Source organism: Phodopus roborovskii, unplaced genomic scaffold, assembly GCF_943737965.1.
Source record: "Phodopus roborovskii unplaced genomic scaffold, PHOROB, whole genome shotgun sequence".
Lineage (NCBI taxonomy): Eukaryota > Metazoa > Chordata > Mammalia > Rodentia > Cricetidae > Phodopus > Phodopus roborovskii.
Window position 1 is genome coordinate 25263313 of NW_026126567.1, and position 16816 is coordinate 25280128.

At 36.1% G+C, this 16816-nt stretch overlaps 1 protein-coding gene across 1 annotated transcript; it reads right to left on the reverse strand.

Moving 5' to 3' along the window:
- Positions 1-13465: 13465 nt before the first annotated feature.
- On the reverse strand, positions 13466-13968 carry LOC127235332 (60S ribosomal protein L6-like). Its single transcript, XM_051202581.1, has one exon. The coding sequence runs from the start codon at positions 13898-13900 to the stop codon at positions 13466-13468; it is 435 nt and encodes a 144-aa protein (XP_051058538.1). The 5' UTR covers positions 13901-13968.
- Positions 13969-16816: the final 2848 nt, after the last annotated feature.

A 16816-nucleotide genomic window follows, 5' to 3' on the forward strand; every position in this document is an offset into this window, starting at 1 on the left:
ACATTCCTTAGTCCCAAATAAACACACAGATGTTTATATTAATTAGAAACTGTTTAGACAATGGCTCGGGCTTGTTATTGGCTAGCTCACTCTTAATTATTAACCCATTTGTAATAAACTATGTATTGCTATGAGGCCATGACTTATCTGTAATGGTACAGCATGTTACTCCTTCAGTGGCTAGGTGACATCTCCCCCGAGACTCACTCCCTCTGTTCTTCTTTACAGCCCTCTCCTCATCTGGTAGCCCTGCCTATACTTCCTGCCGGGCTACCTCCTGCTTGTTCATTGGCTGAAACGGCTTTCCTGATCAACCAATAAGAGAAACATATATTCGGAGCATACAGAGGGACATCCCCCACCACTAATGAGTATCTCTTCATCAGTACTGCTTACTGGAGTTTCCAGGTGCCAAAGTTACTTTCCATCCCTCCACTTTGTGTCCTCTTCTCTTTACCCTCACCTCCATTACCTCCCTTTCTCTCTTCCTTCCTTCTCCCTTCCTCTTACCTTCCCTCCCTTCTTTTTTCTGTTTTAATTAATGTACCCAGAGCCTTCTTTCTTTTTCCATATTAAGATGAAACAGTATCAACTTTAGGATATGCTTGTAAATTGAATTATTTTATTATTTTATCATTTGTATGCCTATGCATACAATCCACACGTTTAGGTCCTATACCACTAAAGATGTTTAATACAAATTTAAGAAAGCATAAACAGCAAATAGTAATCTAAAATTAAGAATACACTTATAAAATATTTTAAATTGTTTCAAATACCTTTTTGCATCCTGTATGCATGCATGCATTTTTATTTATAATATTTTGTACCTCAGGTTTCCACAGGACATAGCAACAACTTAATCATATATCAAACTCAATCTTGCTTTAGATTTGTGCCTGTAAACTGTTGATACTTTTATTTTTAGCCCTTTCCTTCACAAATTCATGTCACAAGGAGTTCAAATGAAGCATAAACATAACAGTGTGGAACCAGTTGTAACCTGGGTAACACACTGACTCCCTAATCTTCTCTTCCTGTGTGTTTCTCTGTGTAACACAGACTGTGCCTGAATTCTTATATTCTTATAAAAATTGTAGCCCTGCTGTAGTTCAGATTTGGTGATTTACTCCTTCTGTTTGTAGGCAACTTGAAACCAGCAAAGATTTCATTATTTCCAAACTGCAATAATTATTTTACCTTTAATTTCTGGTATTGGTAAGGATAGCATTTCTTTTAGAGAAAATGGTAAGTAGAAAATTGAAGGATACTCTCTCAGCCTAGACACATGGGGGAGGGCCTGTGCCTACTCCAAACGATATGAAGACTTTGAAAACTCCCCATGGATGATAGTCTCACCCTCCCTGGGGATCAGAAGGTTATGGGATAGGGGTTGATGGGGACAACAGGGGATGATGGGAGGGTTCAGAAACTGGGATTGATATGTAAAAGAAGATTGCTTCAAATTTAAACACACACACACACACACACACATATATATAGAGAGAGAGAGAGGGAGAGAGAGAGAGAGAGAGAACAGGGATGAAGTTACCATGTGGGAGTAGAGAGAGGCCCATGAGTGGCCTATTTGTAGGAGTTATTGAAGTCAGGGATGATGTCTATGATGACATTTTTGTGTTTATCTGATACTTGCAATGGTGTCAAAAAACTTGTTTATAAGACCAATAAAGGATGAGAAGTACTGGGAAAAAAAGAAGGAAAATGATAAGTACAAAGCCTAAGTCACCCTGGTTACTCTACCTATTCAGGGATGAATGCATGAAAAGTAAATATAAAGTCAAAAATAAGAAAAAATAGAAAGGGACTTATTTCTTTTCTTTCTTGCACTGAGTTTTTATACTGTATATTTACTTGGCAACTATATGGAACAACTTTTAATCAATAACTCTACCCATCAGTTCTGATTAAGCATTTTTAGAATCCTTACAATATGTTTCTGTGCATTGTTCAATTACACATTTTCTATATATTCAGTAGGGAAATTGTTGACAGACACAATCAACCTCTAATGAAAATCAGGGCTATATATTAAAAGAAAGGACTACCAGAATGCAACATAAGAAATGTATGAATGCATAGGGAAAGTTTTGTTTTCTTCATTTTTTTTCTTTAATATAAACTCATTTAATCATTTAGTTTCATTTCCATAGTACTGCCTTGAGTCATCATTCTATGATAGATGTTCTCCCCTACTGTATTATTTGAAATAAATGAAGTCTTACTACTTTGAGTCTTGGTATACAGCCTGGAAATGTAGAGGAATCTCAAATAAACACTGTGCTGATTAATTTTGGTCACCTTGATACAAAACTTGATATAAGTGTGAACAGAGATTATCAACTGAATTTGATTACATCGCTTTGGCCTGTAGGTATTTGAAGATGGCATTTGTATCTGGCTGGTCCAGCAGCTTCTTAGTTCCAAATAAACACAAAGAGGTTTATGTCAATTATAAACCGTTTGGCTGATGGCTCAGGCTTCTTATTGGCTATCTCTCTTTAATTATTAAACACATTTCTATTAAGCTAAGTATCTCCACATAGTGTTGGCTTACCAGAGAATGCCCAGGCATCCTACCTTCTCGATAGCTACATGGTGTCTCTGTGGAGTCTCCTCTCTTCCTCCTCCCAGATTCTTCTAGTCTGGTAGCTTTGCCTATACTTCCTGCCTGGATAAATTTTGCCTGTTCATTGGCTGAGACACCTTTACACATCAACCAATAAGAGAAAAATATATTCACAACATATTGAAGAATATCCTCTTCAGGCATTCTTCTTGGAAATTTACTTGATTACCAATTGATGTATGAGGGCCCAGCCCACAGTGGGCAGTGCCAATCCTGATCATGTGTGCCTAGGAATATAGAGAAATAAGCCACTAGTCAGAGTAGTAAGTAAACAGCCCTGCCTCCAGGTTCTTGCCTTGTAGCCCTATACTGGCCTCTCTTGATGATGCACTGTAACTTGATAGCTGAAATGAACTCTTTGCTCCCCAAATTGCTTCTCTCTTCGCTTTATTATAATAACTAATAATAATCTGGAACCATTTTAAATGTAAAACAATGTTTCTTGAATGTAATACATGTAAACAATATGTCCCTTACTCCCTCTGTAGTTACCCTTGTACCCCTCAATACCCAATCTCCCAATCCTTCCTTCTTGAATGTTTGCTTAAAATTATTATTGTAACCCAGCAAGTCCAATTAATGTCACCTATATGCACTGTGCAGGAGTACAGACAGAATCATGGGAAACCTAATGGAAGCATGCTTCCAAAACTAGAGGACTCTAATCTATCAGCAGCCATCAGCTGCTATCAGATCCTAAGCAGGAGGTGCAGAATTGAAGCCCTTTTCACATCCACATTAGAAATTGTAACTTTTTTGACATGGGAAGGTGGGATGCTGCTCAGCTCAGCTGCTGTGGGCTTCATGTCATGCAATGCCCACATGCCTAACTTTTTAGCATTCCTACACGTTCTCCAACTCTCACATTCTTTCATTGCATCCTTTTATGAGATGTTTCTTGAGCCTGGGGAAGCTGTTAATGTAGATGTTCTATCTATATCTGAGCACTCACAGGTAATTAGTCATAGCATTTCATAGATTAATGAGACCCAATATTAATCACTACCATCTTAAGTGAGAAGATCAATGTTCGTAGAAGCATACATTTCAGGATATCCATGGAAATGTTTAGAAGGCATTTGATGATATGAACATTTAGTAAAACAACACCAGGAGGTTCTCTCCTAGGGCCTGTAGCCATGGATTTCAAGCATGTGTACAATACTAGGCTTGAATTTTCTCCAATGGTCCAGACCTGAAACCTAAACAAGATTGAGACTGGGCACCCTATAATCTTGCCACCATTGCACAAGTGCACTTATTGTAGTTGGCAAAGTTACTACTGTAGCATTAAGGGTCCAGCATGGGTCAGACCACTGATGTCTTTTTCTCCTCCAGCAGCTTGGATAACAATTTCCAGTAATATGAAGGCTAGCCTGCAGGGAGAGACTTTGCTGATCTCTTCGAGATTGATTTTTCTGTATCCTGTAACTGAAGAGTGTGATGTCTGTTGCAATAAGGTCTTGCTATCTAGCTGTGCTGAGCAGCCAGAAGCACTGGAAATAGCCTTCTTGTTTTGGGTGCCTTTGGTGTCCTCCTGACTAATAACTTTTATGGATGTAACCTATACCTGACACAGAGTTTTTTCATTTACTAACTATTTCTTCTGAAAGCAGCATTGTTCACCTATGTAGAGCTGTTCAAACTACTGTTTTTGATTGCCTTCAGTGTTTGTTTTGGGGCTTTTCCATTATGTTTTAATTAGTTTCAAATTAGTACTGTTTCCTAATGATTCATCAAGGATTCTTAGATTAGATTAATCAACTTCCTTTCCTCCTTTTCCCTATCTTCTGAGCCCCATATAAACTTAAACCTTTACCTCCCAGTTTCCTACTGTCTTAGTAAGGGTTGCTATTGTCATAACGAAACACCTTGACTAAAAACAAGTTCAGAGGAAAAGGCTTATTTGGCTTATACATCAACATATGTAGTCCATCAAAGATACAAGTCAGGACAGGAGCTCAAAATATAAGAAACTAGAGGCAGGATCTGATATAGAGGGCAGAAATGCTAACCAGCTTGCTTAGCATGCTTTCTTATAGAATCCAGAACCACCAGCCCAGGGTGGACCACCTGAAATGGGCTGGGCCTTCCCACATCAATCTCTCATTAAAAAAAAAATGCTCCACAGGCTCCTACAGCCTAGTCTTATGGAGGCATTTTCTCAACAGAGGCTCTGATGACTCTCATTCATGTCAAACTGACAAAACAAATCAAATAAGAAAACATAACAAAACACCATTCTCAAACAAAACAGGTTCCTTAATGTCATATTCTTGTTGCATGTATTTTATGAAATCACTTAATTTATGCTACCTATATACTGTTGCATGTATGGATTGACATTAAAGATTAAACTTTCAATATCAAATAAATTGTATGTACTTATCCACTTCCAAAACAAAAAGATCGATGGCATACTTACAAATACAGAAAATTACATTTGCATGCTCCTCCTTCATCATTCATTTTCATTACCTATATGCAGTTCCTCCTCCTTTTTTTTTTTTTTTTTTTTTTTTGGTTTTGAGACAGAGTCTCACTGTGTAATGCTTTCTGATCTTACAACTCTTCTGAGTAAGCCTGGGCCTAAGCACTGAGATTATAGGCAAGTACTTCAATGTCCGGATTGAAAGCATGTTGCTGTAACAACTTAAAAATTTCAGGACTTGACCTCTAGCTTCTCACATTAACTACAAGGGGTAATCACAACACCAACTCTATCTATCTATCTATCTATCTGTCTGTCTGTCTGTCTGTCTGTCTGTCTATCTATCTATCTATCTTCTATTTACCTATCATCTTTGTATCATATATCCATCTATATTTATCTATTATCAGTCTTTATATATCATCGATCTATTCTCTGTCTTTATTATCTATCATTTATCTGTCTAGCTATCTATCTAATCTATGTATCATCTAATCTAATCTATTTATGTCTATCACTATCTCTCCCAGCAGCTATCAGTACCATATCTAGGTTTGAGACTTCATTCCAATTTCCCTCTTCCATACAAGATCTTCGTCTACATAGAACTTGTATAGATCTTATATATGATGGCAAAATTGCTGTGTAATCATATGTGCAACTGCCCTGCTATTACTGTAAAAACATACTCTGTTATAGTTGCTTGCTGTCTCAGGCTCTTAGAGTAGTTCTGCTTCTAGTTCCAGAATTATCCAGAAGCCTCAGGATGGGGAGAGATATAGAATTCCCATTTAAATGTTAGCATTCTACAGTTTCTTATTTTCTGCAACTTGTCTAGCCATAGGTCTCTGTATGAATTGCTATTTACTGTTAAAAAAAAAAAACCTTTTCAGATATGATTGAGAGAGTTATCACATAGATAATTCATTAGGAGTGATTTTAAAATTATGCCCATTTAGCAGACTAATAGTAGTAGGTTCTATCCTACAGTTTTTAGTTTAAAAAATGGTGGTATGCAGGAGTGTCAACTTGTAGAGTGGCCCTTAAGTACAGAAACTTGTTAGTTATTCTCCTGGCACTCATGTTGCTTTGCTCAAGTGTGCATGCCTTGCCTGCCTGCCTGGCTGTTATTGTAGTGGAAAGGAATCCCAAGTGGGAATATTGATGACAGAAGCATTCAGAGCACCTTCCAGAAATCTATGGAAGAGGAAGGTGGCTTCCACATAAGTACTAGTTTGGTTTCTCCATGTTTTGTAGCTCAAATTTGTGTTGTCTTCAGTAGCAGGGTCTTACTGTCAAATTCTGAGGATATCCAAAAGCATTGTCAATAGCCTATAATATTTAGTGTGTTATAAAATCCAATAAATAAGTGTAAAAAATATTACACAATGATGGCAGTAGGCTTTTTATTTGTGAGTCTGTGGTTTCTAAGGCAGCTATTGTTCTTTTAGTGTAACTATATTTACTCTTTCTTTCTCTCTCCCTCAAAATAGTTTTAGTGTTAGTTTTGCCCCTGCCCGTGTATCTTTCTATCATGCCAATCCATCCCTATAGTACTTCACACTATTTCTCTTCTCATAAAATCGATCTTATGATTCCTTGATAATTTTGTAACTTCTACATTAATTTTAAATGAAGTACATTTGTCTATAGATTCAAAGGCATAGGCACAAATGAGAAGAAAGTATAACATTTGTCTTTCTGGGCTTGGGTTATCTTTTTGAGACTTTAAAGTATTTTCCGTAAACCATCATTAATCCCAAATGATGCCTTGTCTCAGTAGCAAAGTTTTCTACAAAGTAACTTAGTCATTACTTTGATGCCCAAAGTATCGGCACAGGAAATTTTCCTAAAAAGAAATTCATTGATGAATTTTATTGGAGAAAATAAAAGGACAAAACACCATTTTTCCTAAGCCAATATAAAGGAATAATTTGTGCAAAGTTATTTTGCCTAAGATTTCAGGTATTGTGAAGCCAGCCAGTAGTGGAACACACCTTTAGTCCCAGCACTTGGGAGGCAGAGGCAGGCAGATCTCTGTGAGCCTGGTCTACAAGAGCCAGTTCCAGGACAAACACCAAAGCTACACAGAGAAACCCTGTCTCAAAAACCAATCCAAACCAAACCAACCAAACAAACAAACAAATCCAACAACAACAATAAAAAGATTTCAGATATTCTGTTTACTCTTCTGAAAAAAAAATTGGTAGGCACAATTTTAACAAATTAATATGTATTAATGTGGGTTGAAGATGTATAATACCAAAAATATACCTTTGCTTTTTCAGTAACATAATTATCATTATGAATTTAATGTATTTTCCATGTATGGCCATCTCTCCATTCACACATACGCACATGCGTGTGGGAAATTCAGAAATATAATTCACCTTTAAACCTTGTGCTGATGATTCAGTGAGTGCTAAAATAACCAAAATTTTTATTTTCCCCAACAAGAAAATAATTTTCAGAAAATGACTCCATTTAGTATGCTATTTCTAGTTAGTTAGATTATTTTAGTTTAGTTTTTATAAAGGTACAACACAAAAACATTTGTACTGAGTAAATTAACTATGACTTGCAAACAACTTAGAATAGATTTTTAGTATAATTTTTTCAGTTTTATTTTATGTTGTGCCACATAAACCTAAATGCATCTTTCAACAACTATCTGATATTGAAAGCGTTTTCCCTATTTGAATTATATACTACTTGAAACTGGAAAACAAACATAAAATAACTAAGGTGTTACACTTTTCCCAGAAGGAAATTTCAAGGTTTTTTTTTTTTAAGTAGGGCACTAAAAAACTATAAAAACAAAAAGACTCTGAACTTTTATATTTCTAAGTATCAGATACACACACACACACAAACACACACACACACACACACACACACACACACACACATATATATATATATATATATATATTCATTGTATTGCAAAGATACTCAGTTGGAGAAGCATTTTAAAAATATATAAATTTTGTATGTATGTTAATGAGGTGCTTCTATGAAGAAAAGAAATGCTATATAGTGGAATAATAAATAGGACATTTTCCCAAAATGTATTGTGATACAAGCACTGATGACACGTCCTTTCCCTGGTTTTAGAACCCTTGCATTCTACAATAAATAGTCTGAAACTTGAGTTCACTTAGGAAAGACAGAAAACTATGAAAAGTAAGTTCTTATGACCTGTAGCATAGCATGGTTGAAATGGGCTACTAGAGTTTTCATGAAGATGTAGAAGACAACAGTAATTTGAAAATTGTTTTCCTACTATATTTGTCTGCAAATCACTCATTTAAAGAACAGACAGAAGCAGTTAGCATTGAGAGTGGTGTGGTGTTCAGCTCTCTTCTGATTTCTCATGGTGCTCTGTTTAGTATGTGACTCTGTTGTCATTTCCAGCATCAAAAAGATGCTTGTTTTATTGATCTGTATTATTTCCTTTTCTCCAAGTGGTTTCAATTTCACAAAGGAAGTTTCAAGTAGTTACCCAATAATGTTTTTCAGTTGATTGTCTTCTCATATTGCTGACTCTTGACCTCCTACTTCAATAGTTTGCTAACTTAGAAATTTGTCAGCTGATCTGTCTGCAGAATGTGTTGTTGGTTATTTTTTACTGAGCCGAGCCAGCAAGATGATTTTTATAAAAACAGTGACAGACACTTCACAATGTAATCACAACTTCTCAGCCCACCCTTTGTCAATGTATCCATCTACAACTATGATTAGCAACTATTGTACAGTTGTTAATTTATCCTCAGCTAACACCAATATTATACTGCAAAAGTTTTACTTTCTTTAGTCAGTGATACAGAAACTGCAGTCTCAACATCTGATAATTGTAAAACCGTGCAACTATATAGACTGAATACCAGTTAGAAAACTCCTAAGTTTCCTAGAAGAGGTCAAGCACCCACCTTACCCTTGAGCATTAGAATTGGAGAATAAGACCCTGGAGTTTTCAAGTGGACAGTAGAATGAGAACCAATAATGTGAGTCCGTTTCAGAGATACTCTGTATAAACTCAAGCCTGGTATGAACGTCTTATTATCTAGTTCCTTATTTTATTGTTGCATTATCAACCTCTATAACAAAGGGTCATGAATAATGCAATACATCAAAAAAAGATTGTATAGATGATGAGATGTAAACTATGTGAGGAAACAGGTTATAAGGATGCCCTTAAAATATATATGCTGGTTTAGAATTTCATCACATTGTAATTAATGTTAAATAAGCAAACCAATAAACCTATGTTTAAAATCAACCAAGAATTTAGAGACTCTGGATTGAAGAAAGCCACTCAAATAACAAGACTTTGTAATGAATTTTATCACTAATGTTATGTCTTTATAATTAAAACAATGGGGATGAAACTGTGAAAGAAAATTAGTATCCATCTCTCACATCTCATTATAGTTGAGACTAACTCTAGACCATTTTCTCAAATACGAATTAATCTAAGAATTAATATGGAATTTTTGTGGGTAATCATGTTGCTTTTATCCCCCCACTAAAATTTATGAACTGTACTATACACAGTACAGAGACATAAATATCACCTGAAAAATTATATTTTTAAGTTATGAATACAGTCCAAAATAAATAAGGTAAAAATACTTAATCGTAATGTCAATAAGTATCACTAAAATTATAATCTGATATCTATCACTGAAATTTTAAAATAGTCTATTAATTTGGTTTCAGTTGTTGTGATTTAAGCTAATAGAATCCATATGCTTAGCATACAATGCTTCTTATTATCACATGTTTCTGTAAAAATTAGGATTCAAACTAAATGCTAATATTTTAAATATATTTATGTCACACACACACACACACACACACACACACACACACACTAGCTTCTGGGACACAAGCAGGCAAACAGTAAAAATGTGGGTTATTCCTATTTTTATTAAAAGTATCACCTTTTCTGAATATTAAACTGATGCTTCCTGACAAAGTGACCTCTTAACAATAGTGGAGAGGGTATCTGAATAGGCCTTCCCCTTTAATCAGATAAGTGACTAAGCTAACATTTTTCAAGCTTGTGAAATCGAGACATAGCTTCTTTTTCACCTGCTAATATAACATGTGTATGTGTGTGTGTACCTGTATCCAGTAACTGATGGAAACAGATGTAGTGACCCACAGCCAAAACTGGGCTGAGCTCTGGGAGTTCGGTTGAAGAGAAGGAGGAGAGAGCTTATGAACAAGGAGAATCAAGAGCATGATGCAGAATAATACAGAAACAGCTGACCTATGTAAGTGGGATTTCACAGACTATGGACAGATAGCTAGGGAACCTGCATGGGACCAAAGTCGCCCTTCTGTTTGTGGGTAACAGTTGTGTGGCTTGATACATTGTGGGTACCGCTGGCAGTGGGATCAGAACCTATTCCAGGTGCATGAATAGCTTTTTGGAGCACATTCATTATGGTGGGAAATCTTGCTCATCCTTGATAGTGGTGGAAGGGGCTTGGTCCTAAGTCATCTTGGTATGCCAGACTTAGTTCACTTCTTAAGGATGGCTTTACCTCCTCTGAGGAGTGGATGAGGGGTAGGAACGGGGTAGGAAGGGTAGAAAAATGCGAGGAAGTGGGGCTGGGGTTGGTATGAAAAATGAAATATGATTTTTAAATAAATATTCTATTATTTTAGTGTAATTTTATTACTGTATAATTTAAAGTTGATTAATTTTTTGACATTAGTCTGAATTAACATTTTTCAAACTTGTGAAATTGAGACATAGCTTCTTTTTCACCAACTAATATAACATGTGTAGGTGTGTGTGTATACATATATACATAGGTATAGAAGATTTATATAGTTGTGAACACACACATGCTGTCTCATAGACTTTTGTAATTATAGATACAAATGCATGCATTTCAGTGAGCAATTAAATCTAATATATTTGCATTTTAATATATATTCTTGTGTTTGTGCATTATTATGAATTTCAGCTCTAATTATTTTCTCATGAATTTGTGCTTATTATGTGAATAACAGTTTGAGTGTTGTAAAAGATTTGCTTATTTTCATTTTTGAGTGTTTGTCTACACGTACTTCTTACATGCAGTGTTCACTGGGTGACCTAGATTTGGAGTTACAAAAGGCTATGAGCCAGCATGTGGGTGCTGTGCAGGAGAAACAATTCTCTTAACAGCTATGACTTGAGTCTCAGTTCTCTGTCTTTTAAGCAGTCCTTTAAAAGAAAAGGGATATAAGTAAATAAATGGCTTCATTAAGAACAAATTAGAGAAGTAAATTTCAATGTGGTCTTTTAAAGAGTTAAGAGAAAATAAAGATAGATTCATCAAAATCAGACAACTGACCAATGTTTGCATCATATTACACAATCAGTACTTCAATACTAGTTTTGCAACATATTTGAAGTTATGCTCAGAACTATCAATAGTGCATATTTTATACATTTCATCATTCTTCATGTAAGATTACCTCTAAAGGTTTATCAGTCACTTTGATTATATCTAATATTTTTGGCCTTGAAATGTGGTCTATAAGTATAATCAGACAAATTTTGATTTTGAAGCAAACAGTAAACAGCATGATACTAAGAAGATCCAAGGAAATGATTCAGAAGCATCAAAGAGAAGTCATTTACTTTTCATGTGTGGAGGAGAAGCTCGAACTATTCAAAGTTTGCTTCAACCAATATTTGGCAAGTTAAGAATGGTGTGCTGATGTCTGCAGACTTCAGTTACATTTACTGCTCACATGTAGAGATCTTAAAGCTCTGAACCAGTTTAAAAGATACCAGGTTATAAATTATAAATTGGGTTAGATACCTTTTGGAGTATTGCATCTTACAAATTTCTGAAACAATGATTGTTTGCTGTTTTCTGCAGTCTAATGCTTCTCTCAGAGAGACTCTTGGTTAAAATGTCTGTAAAATTCTTCCTTTTCCTTCCAGATTTATGTTTATGTTAAGTAGCTGCTGTGCATAAAATTATTATGCTTGCTACCTGAGGACAGTGGTTAGGTACCTCTACTATTTGATGTAACGTTTTAAAGCCCACAACTATTGCTTGTATAATTTTATTATGAGAAACATTTAAAGTATACTTTAAGTATTGTCTTTTCTGAGGTTCTGCCTTCCCACTGTAACAGTTTAAAAGGCAAAGGTAGAGAATGATACATTTGACTTCTCAAGGGTTCAATGCAAATTAATGAAAATTTCTTGGCTACATACCCATCCTGTTTGTTCAATTCAAGTCATAAATAAATTATCGTCATCATAATGATTTATAGAAAAATTTTAAGTTGATTCTGTAAGCTTACTTTAAAGATTTCCCTCACCCTTGGGTAACATAGATCAAATATGAAACATCAAATTGCTTTTCTTTGTTGAAAATTATATTTCATGAAGAAATCTCAAGAATATTTGAAATTGTATAATTATCACATGCCAAACACTCTCATTTTTCCATCATAGTAGCTTTACAAATGGCATCAGTTTGGTATGTATCAGGAAGTAATATAAGTTGTCAACTGCCCTTATTTATTACAATATGACATCAGCCAAACTTTTTAGCACATATACATCCATATATATGTGTATATATATATATATATATATATATATATATATGTACACTGTGTATATATACAGACACCTAAAAGTGCATATAGTGTGTATAGTATATTATTTTTAATTAAAACATGAGTTTTCTTTGTACAAGTATAGCCAAGTGAGTATCCACTTCCATGTTCTAACACTGAATGAGCCATTAAATTGAAGTAGCATGCAGACTCTCGGAAGATAACAGAACTCATGGGAATCTCATGTGATCATATAGTAGCTGTAACTTCTGCACATGCCATGGATGCTAGTTCACATCCCTCGGGACTTTGGAAATCAATAGGAACAGTGGGCTTAGGGAGGGGCTGACATGAGACCCATCCTACAACAACGTTATTCATTTACAATTTAGGAAGTACCACTGTTAACACTCAGTCACCAAAATACTTTGGTATCATATTAAGAAATATAAAAGTTCTCCCTCTTGGATTAATTTGATCAAGAGGAAGCCAAGAGTTTATTTCTTCACTTCCCCTCACACCCCCTCAATCTTTCATCTGCTGTAGCCCAGCTGTGTTAGTGACCTGTCTCTGTTTTGAACCGTTTGAGTCAGAATCTATTCCTGTCAGCTGTGCCTGTCCTTAAGATTTTTCATTTCATTTCATTTCATTTCTTTTCCTTTTTTTTTAAACATATGAAGCTGTTTAATTAGGTTAATAGCAATTTAGAAAACCAGTTTGTGAGGATACATCCCGTTTGCCAGAGAGATCTGAAACTGCTGGTAGCCCTGAGGCTGAGGAACAGCTTTATTCTTTGGCAAAAGGTGCTAGTCCACGGTTTTCTGATCGGCCTTGCACTGCTCTGTAATCTCGTATTTCTCCTTCTCAGTGTTGAAGATCTCACCCTCCTGGTGCCTGGGCTTACACAACTGTTTCTTCTTGAAGTAAGCATCAGTCAGGTGTTTGGGGATATTAACTTTGCTGATATCAACTTTTGTAGAGATCGCGATGACAAATTTCTGGTGTGTTCTTCGCAGAGGAACTCTGTTGTGTGCAAGAGGTCCCATCACAAGTAGCAAGCCGCTGCCCAGCTGCTTCAGGAAAACCATCATGCTCTTGCCTCTGTGGCGCCCGGTGAGGATGATCAGGACTGTCCTGGGAGCGATGCTGGCACGAAGCTTTCTCACATGCTGACTGAAGGGCTTTTTGTCATGGCTCAGCACCTTCCAGGGAACATCTTCAGTAGGGTAATACCGGGGCATTTTCGAAGCTTAACCACCCAGGTACCACCATTCTTGTCACCACCAAATGGTTTGGTGACAGTAGCAAGGACCTTCTCATTTCTCTTCTTCTTTTTAACCTTAGTTTTTGCAGCTGGGTATTTTCTTTTGTACAGGGCCTTTTTGGAATACATAGCAGATCCAGAGTACCTGCCAATTCCTCTAACCAGGACATGGTTCCTACTGCAAAGCAGCTTCCCCTTCTTGGGCTTTTTAAGCTTTTAAACCTTAGGGTCACCCATTTTGGCTACAGCAGCAGCAGGGGCACTTGCAGCATCACCAGCAGCCTTCCTGGCTGAAGGTTCTCTCTCTCTCTCTCTCTCTCTCTCTCTCTCTCTCTCTCTCTCTCTCTCTCTCTCTCTCTTTTGGTCAGGCTACTCTGCTTTTTTACCCTCTATATTCCAAGATAGGAAAGAGAGCCCTTATGATTTTTCTTAACCAAGGTCTTGCTCTATATTTATTGAACAAAATAGAAAACATGACATGGAAAATTGATGAGGATATTTTTTTTGGAAAGGTTCAATGGATTTTTACAAGGAGAAAATTTACTTTACTGAACTGAACTATACTGAAAATTTGTTTTACCCAACTGAAATATAACTAGAAACATAACCAAAAACCAGATGTGATCAAGATCTATCTGGAGGATATTTGTTATGCATGTTAAGTTGCTTGCTTCAATCCTGTTGACTGTGTATTATTATCACAACACACACACACACACACACACACACACACACACTATTTTGGTTCAGAAAATAAAGCTATATATTGGGTTAAGGTGTAAAAACTGATTGAATGGGAGCTGCAGGGATTGCAATTTTTGTTGGTTTTGTTTGTTTTTTAATAGGTAAATTTGAAGCAATCTTTAATTAAACACTGGCCAGGTGGATGGTCTCTGACCAGGTCCATACTAAGGTTCCTGGGAAATGGCCCAGAATCACTTTGTAGTGGCTTACGAAGGAATACTCCTAATTCATTGCAGTTCTCATCAGGTCCAATCAGGGGCAGGCATACATCCTAATGTACCTCCAGCCTGTAAACCTCCTGCCCACGTGTGATCAATTACATGTGGTGCAAATGGGTCAAACAAACTTGTTTAGGGGAGTGAAAAACATGTGACTTGTTATCTCCCATAAACAACAGCCTCCAGCCTTTCAGGAACTGTCTGTCCTTAGGCAACTGGCTGGCAGATCGAAAGTATTTTTGTTTCATGGATCTCTAAGGCATAGCAATTAAACCTTAAAATGTAACATTGACTCTCACATTGCCCCCTTGAGTTGTATCCTGAGTCAAACTTTTGAGTCTGTGATTGGTACTTGTTTATATAGGAATCTAGTAACCATCAGCTTAATGGTACCCAGACATGAATTATCACTTAGTAAAGACATGAGTAATGTATGAACCACCAACAATTGGCAGAAGCAGAAGGGCCAAAGGCCCTGTAGTGACTGACAGAATTCCTACCTAGAAGTAAACGTGAAATGAGACTGTGGACCAATTATTTACTTCATCTATGACAGGGACCTTCCCTTTGATTTAACAGTCCAGCCTGTTGGGGAACAAGGAACATTCTACTGTTTCTATAAAGGAAAGTTAAACAGACTCAGTTCACAATTGGATCACAGGTAAATCTAATAATCTCAAATGATCTCAGGGGATTGTTAACTTGCTTTTAAGGTCCAGCAGAACTTCAGTCTCTTTGAATGCAAAAGTTATTTCCATAATATCCCATCACTAAAAAATACATACATGCACTATATATATATATATAAACATATATGTATATAATCACATTATTACTATTATATAAACATGTGACAGAATATGACAGAATCACCACTCTTTTGATGAGCACAAACTCAAGGAAAGAAAAGTAAAAGACATAAAGGAATAGATACATTGTAACACAAAAAATGGAGATAATATACCATATAATGTACATAAAAAGAGAGAAAGGACTGATGAGATGTATCAATGAAAAAAACATTCTGGAAACCAAGCTTGACAACATTAATTTGATCCTGGGCCCTACAAAATGAAAGTAGAAAACTTACTCCTTTATGTTGGCCTTTGGTCTGTACACACAAGCATGGTACATGCCATGCCTGTGAATATGTTTGCATACTGCCCATTCCCCACACACATTAAATTAATGCATACATATGAAAATTGGATGATGTTATGTTCAGGAAGCAGTCTCCTGTACCAATTAGTTCAAGGGCACCTCCCACTTTCTCTTCTAAGATGTTAGGTGTGCCTGGATTTATGTTGAGGTCTTAGTTCCATTTGGACTTAAGCTTTTTGCATGGCAATAGACATGGGTCTATCTGCAGTCTTCTACACACCATCATTCAGTTATGCCAGCACCATTCATTGAAGATGCTTTTTTTTTTCTATTGTATAATTTTAGCTTTGTAAAAAAAATCAGGTGTTTGTAGGTGTGTGGGTTAATATCAGGGTTTTCCATTCAATTCCATTGGTCTACCTGTCTATTTTTGTGCCAGTACCAAAGTGTCTTCAGGACTATAGCTCTATAATAGAGCTTGAAGTCACAGATGCTGATGCCTCCTGAAATTCCTTTATTATAGAGGGTTGTTTTGGCTATCCTAAAACTTTTGTTTTTCTATATAAAATTGAGTGTTGTTCTTTCAAGATCTGTGAAGAATTGTGCTGGGATATTGATGGGTATTGAATTGAATATTAGGTTGCTTTTGGCAAGACTGTCATTTTTACTATGTTGATCCTACCTATCCAAGAGCATGGGAGAGCTTCCCATTTTCTGGCATTTTATTTCTTTCTTTAAAGACTCAAAGTTCTTATCATATAGGTGTTTTACTTGTTTGGTTAGTATTAACCCCAAGATATTTTTCATTGATTGTGGCTATTGTAAAGGGT

Bases quoted from the DNA above. Each gene is read 5' to 3' on its own strand.
- LOC127235332 (XM_051202581.1), bottom strand. From the start codon at position 13,900: ATGCCCCGGTATTACCCTACTGAAGATGTTCCCTGGAAGGTGCTGAGC.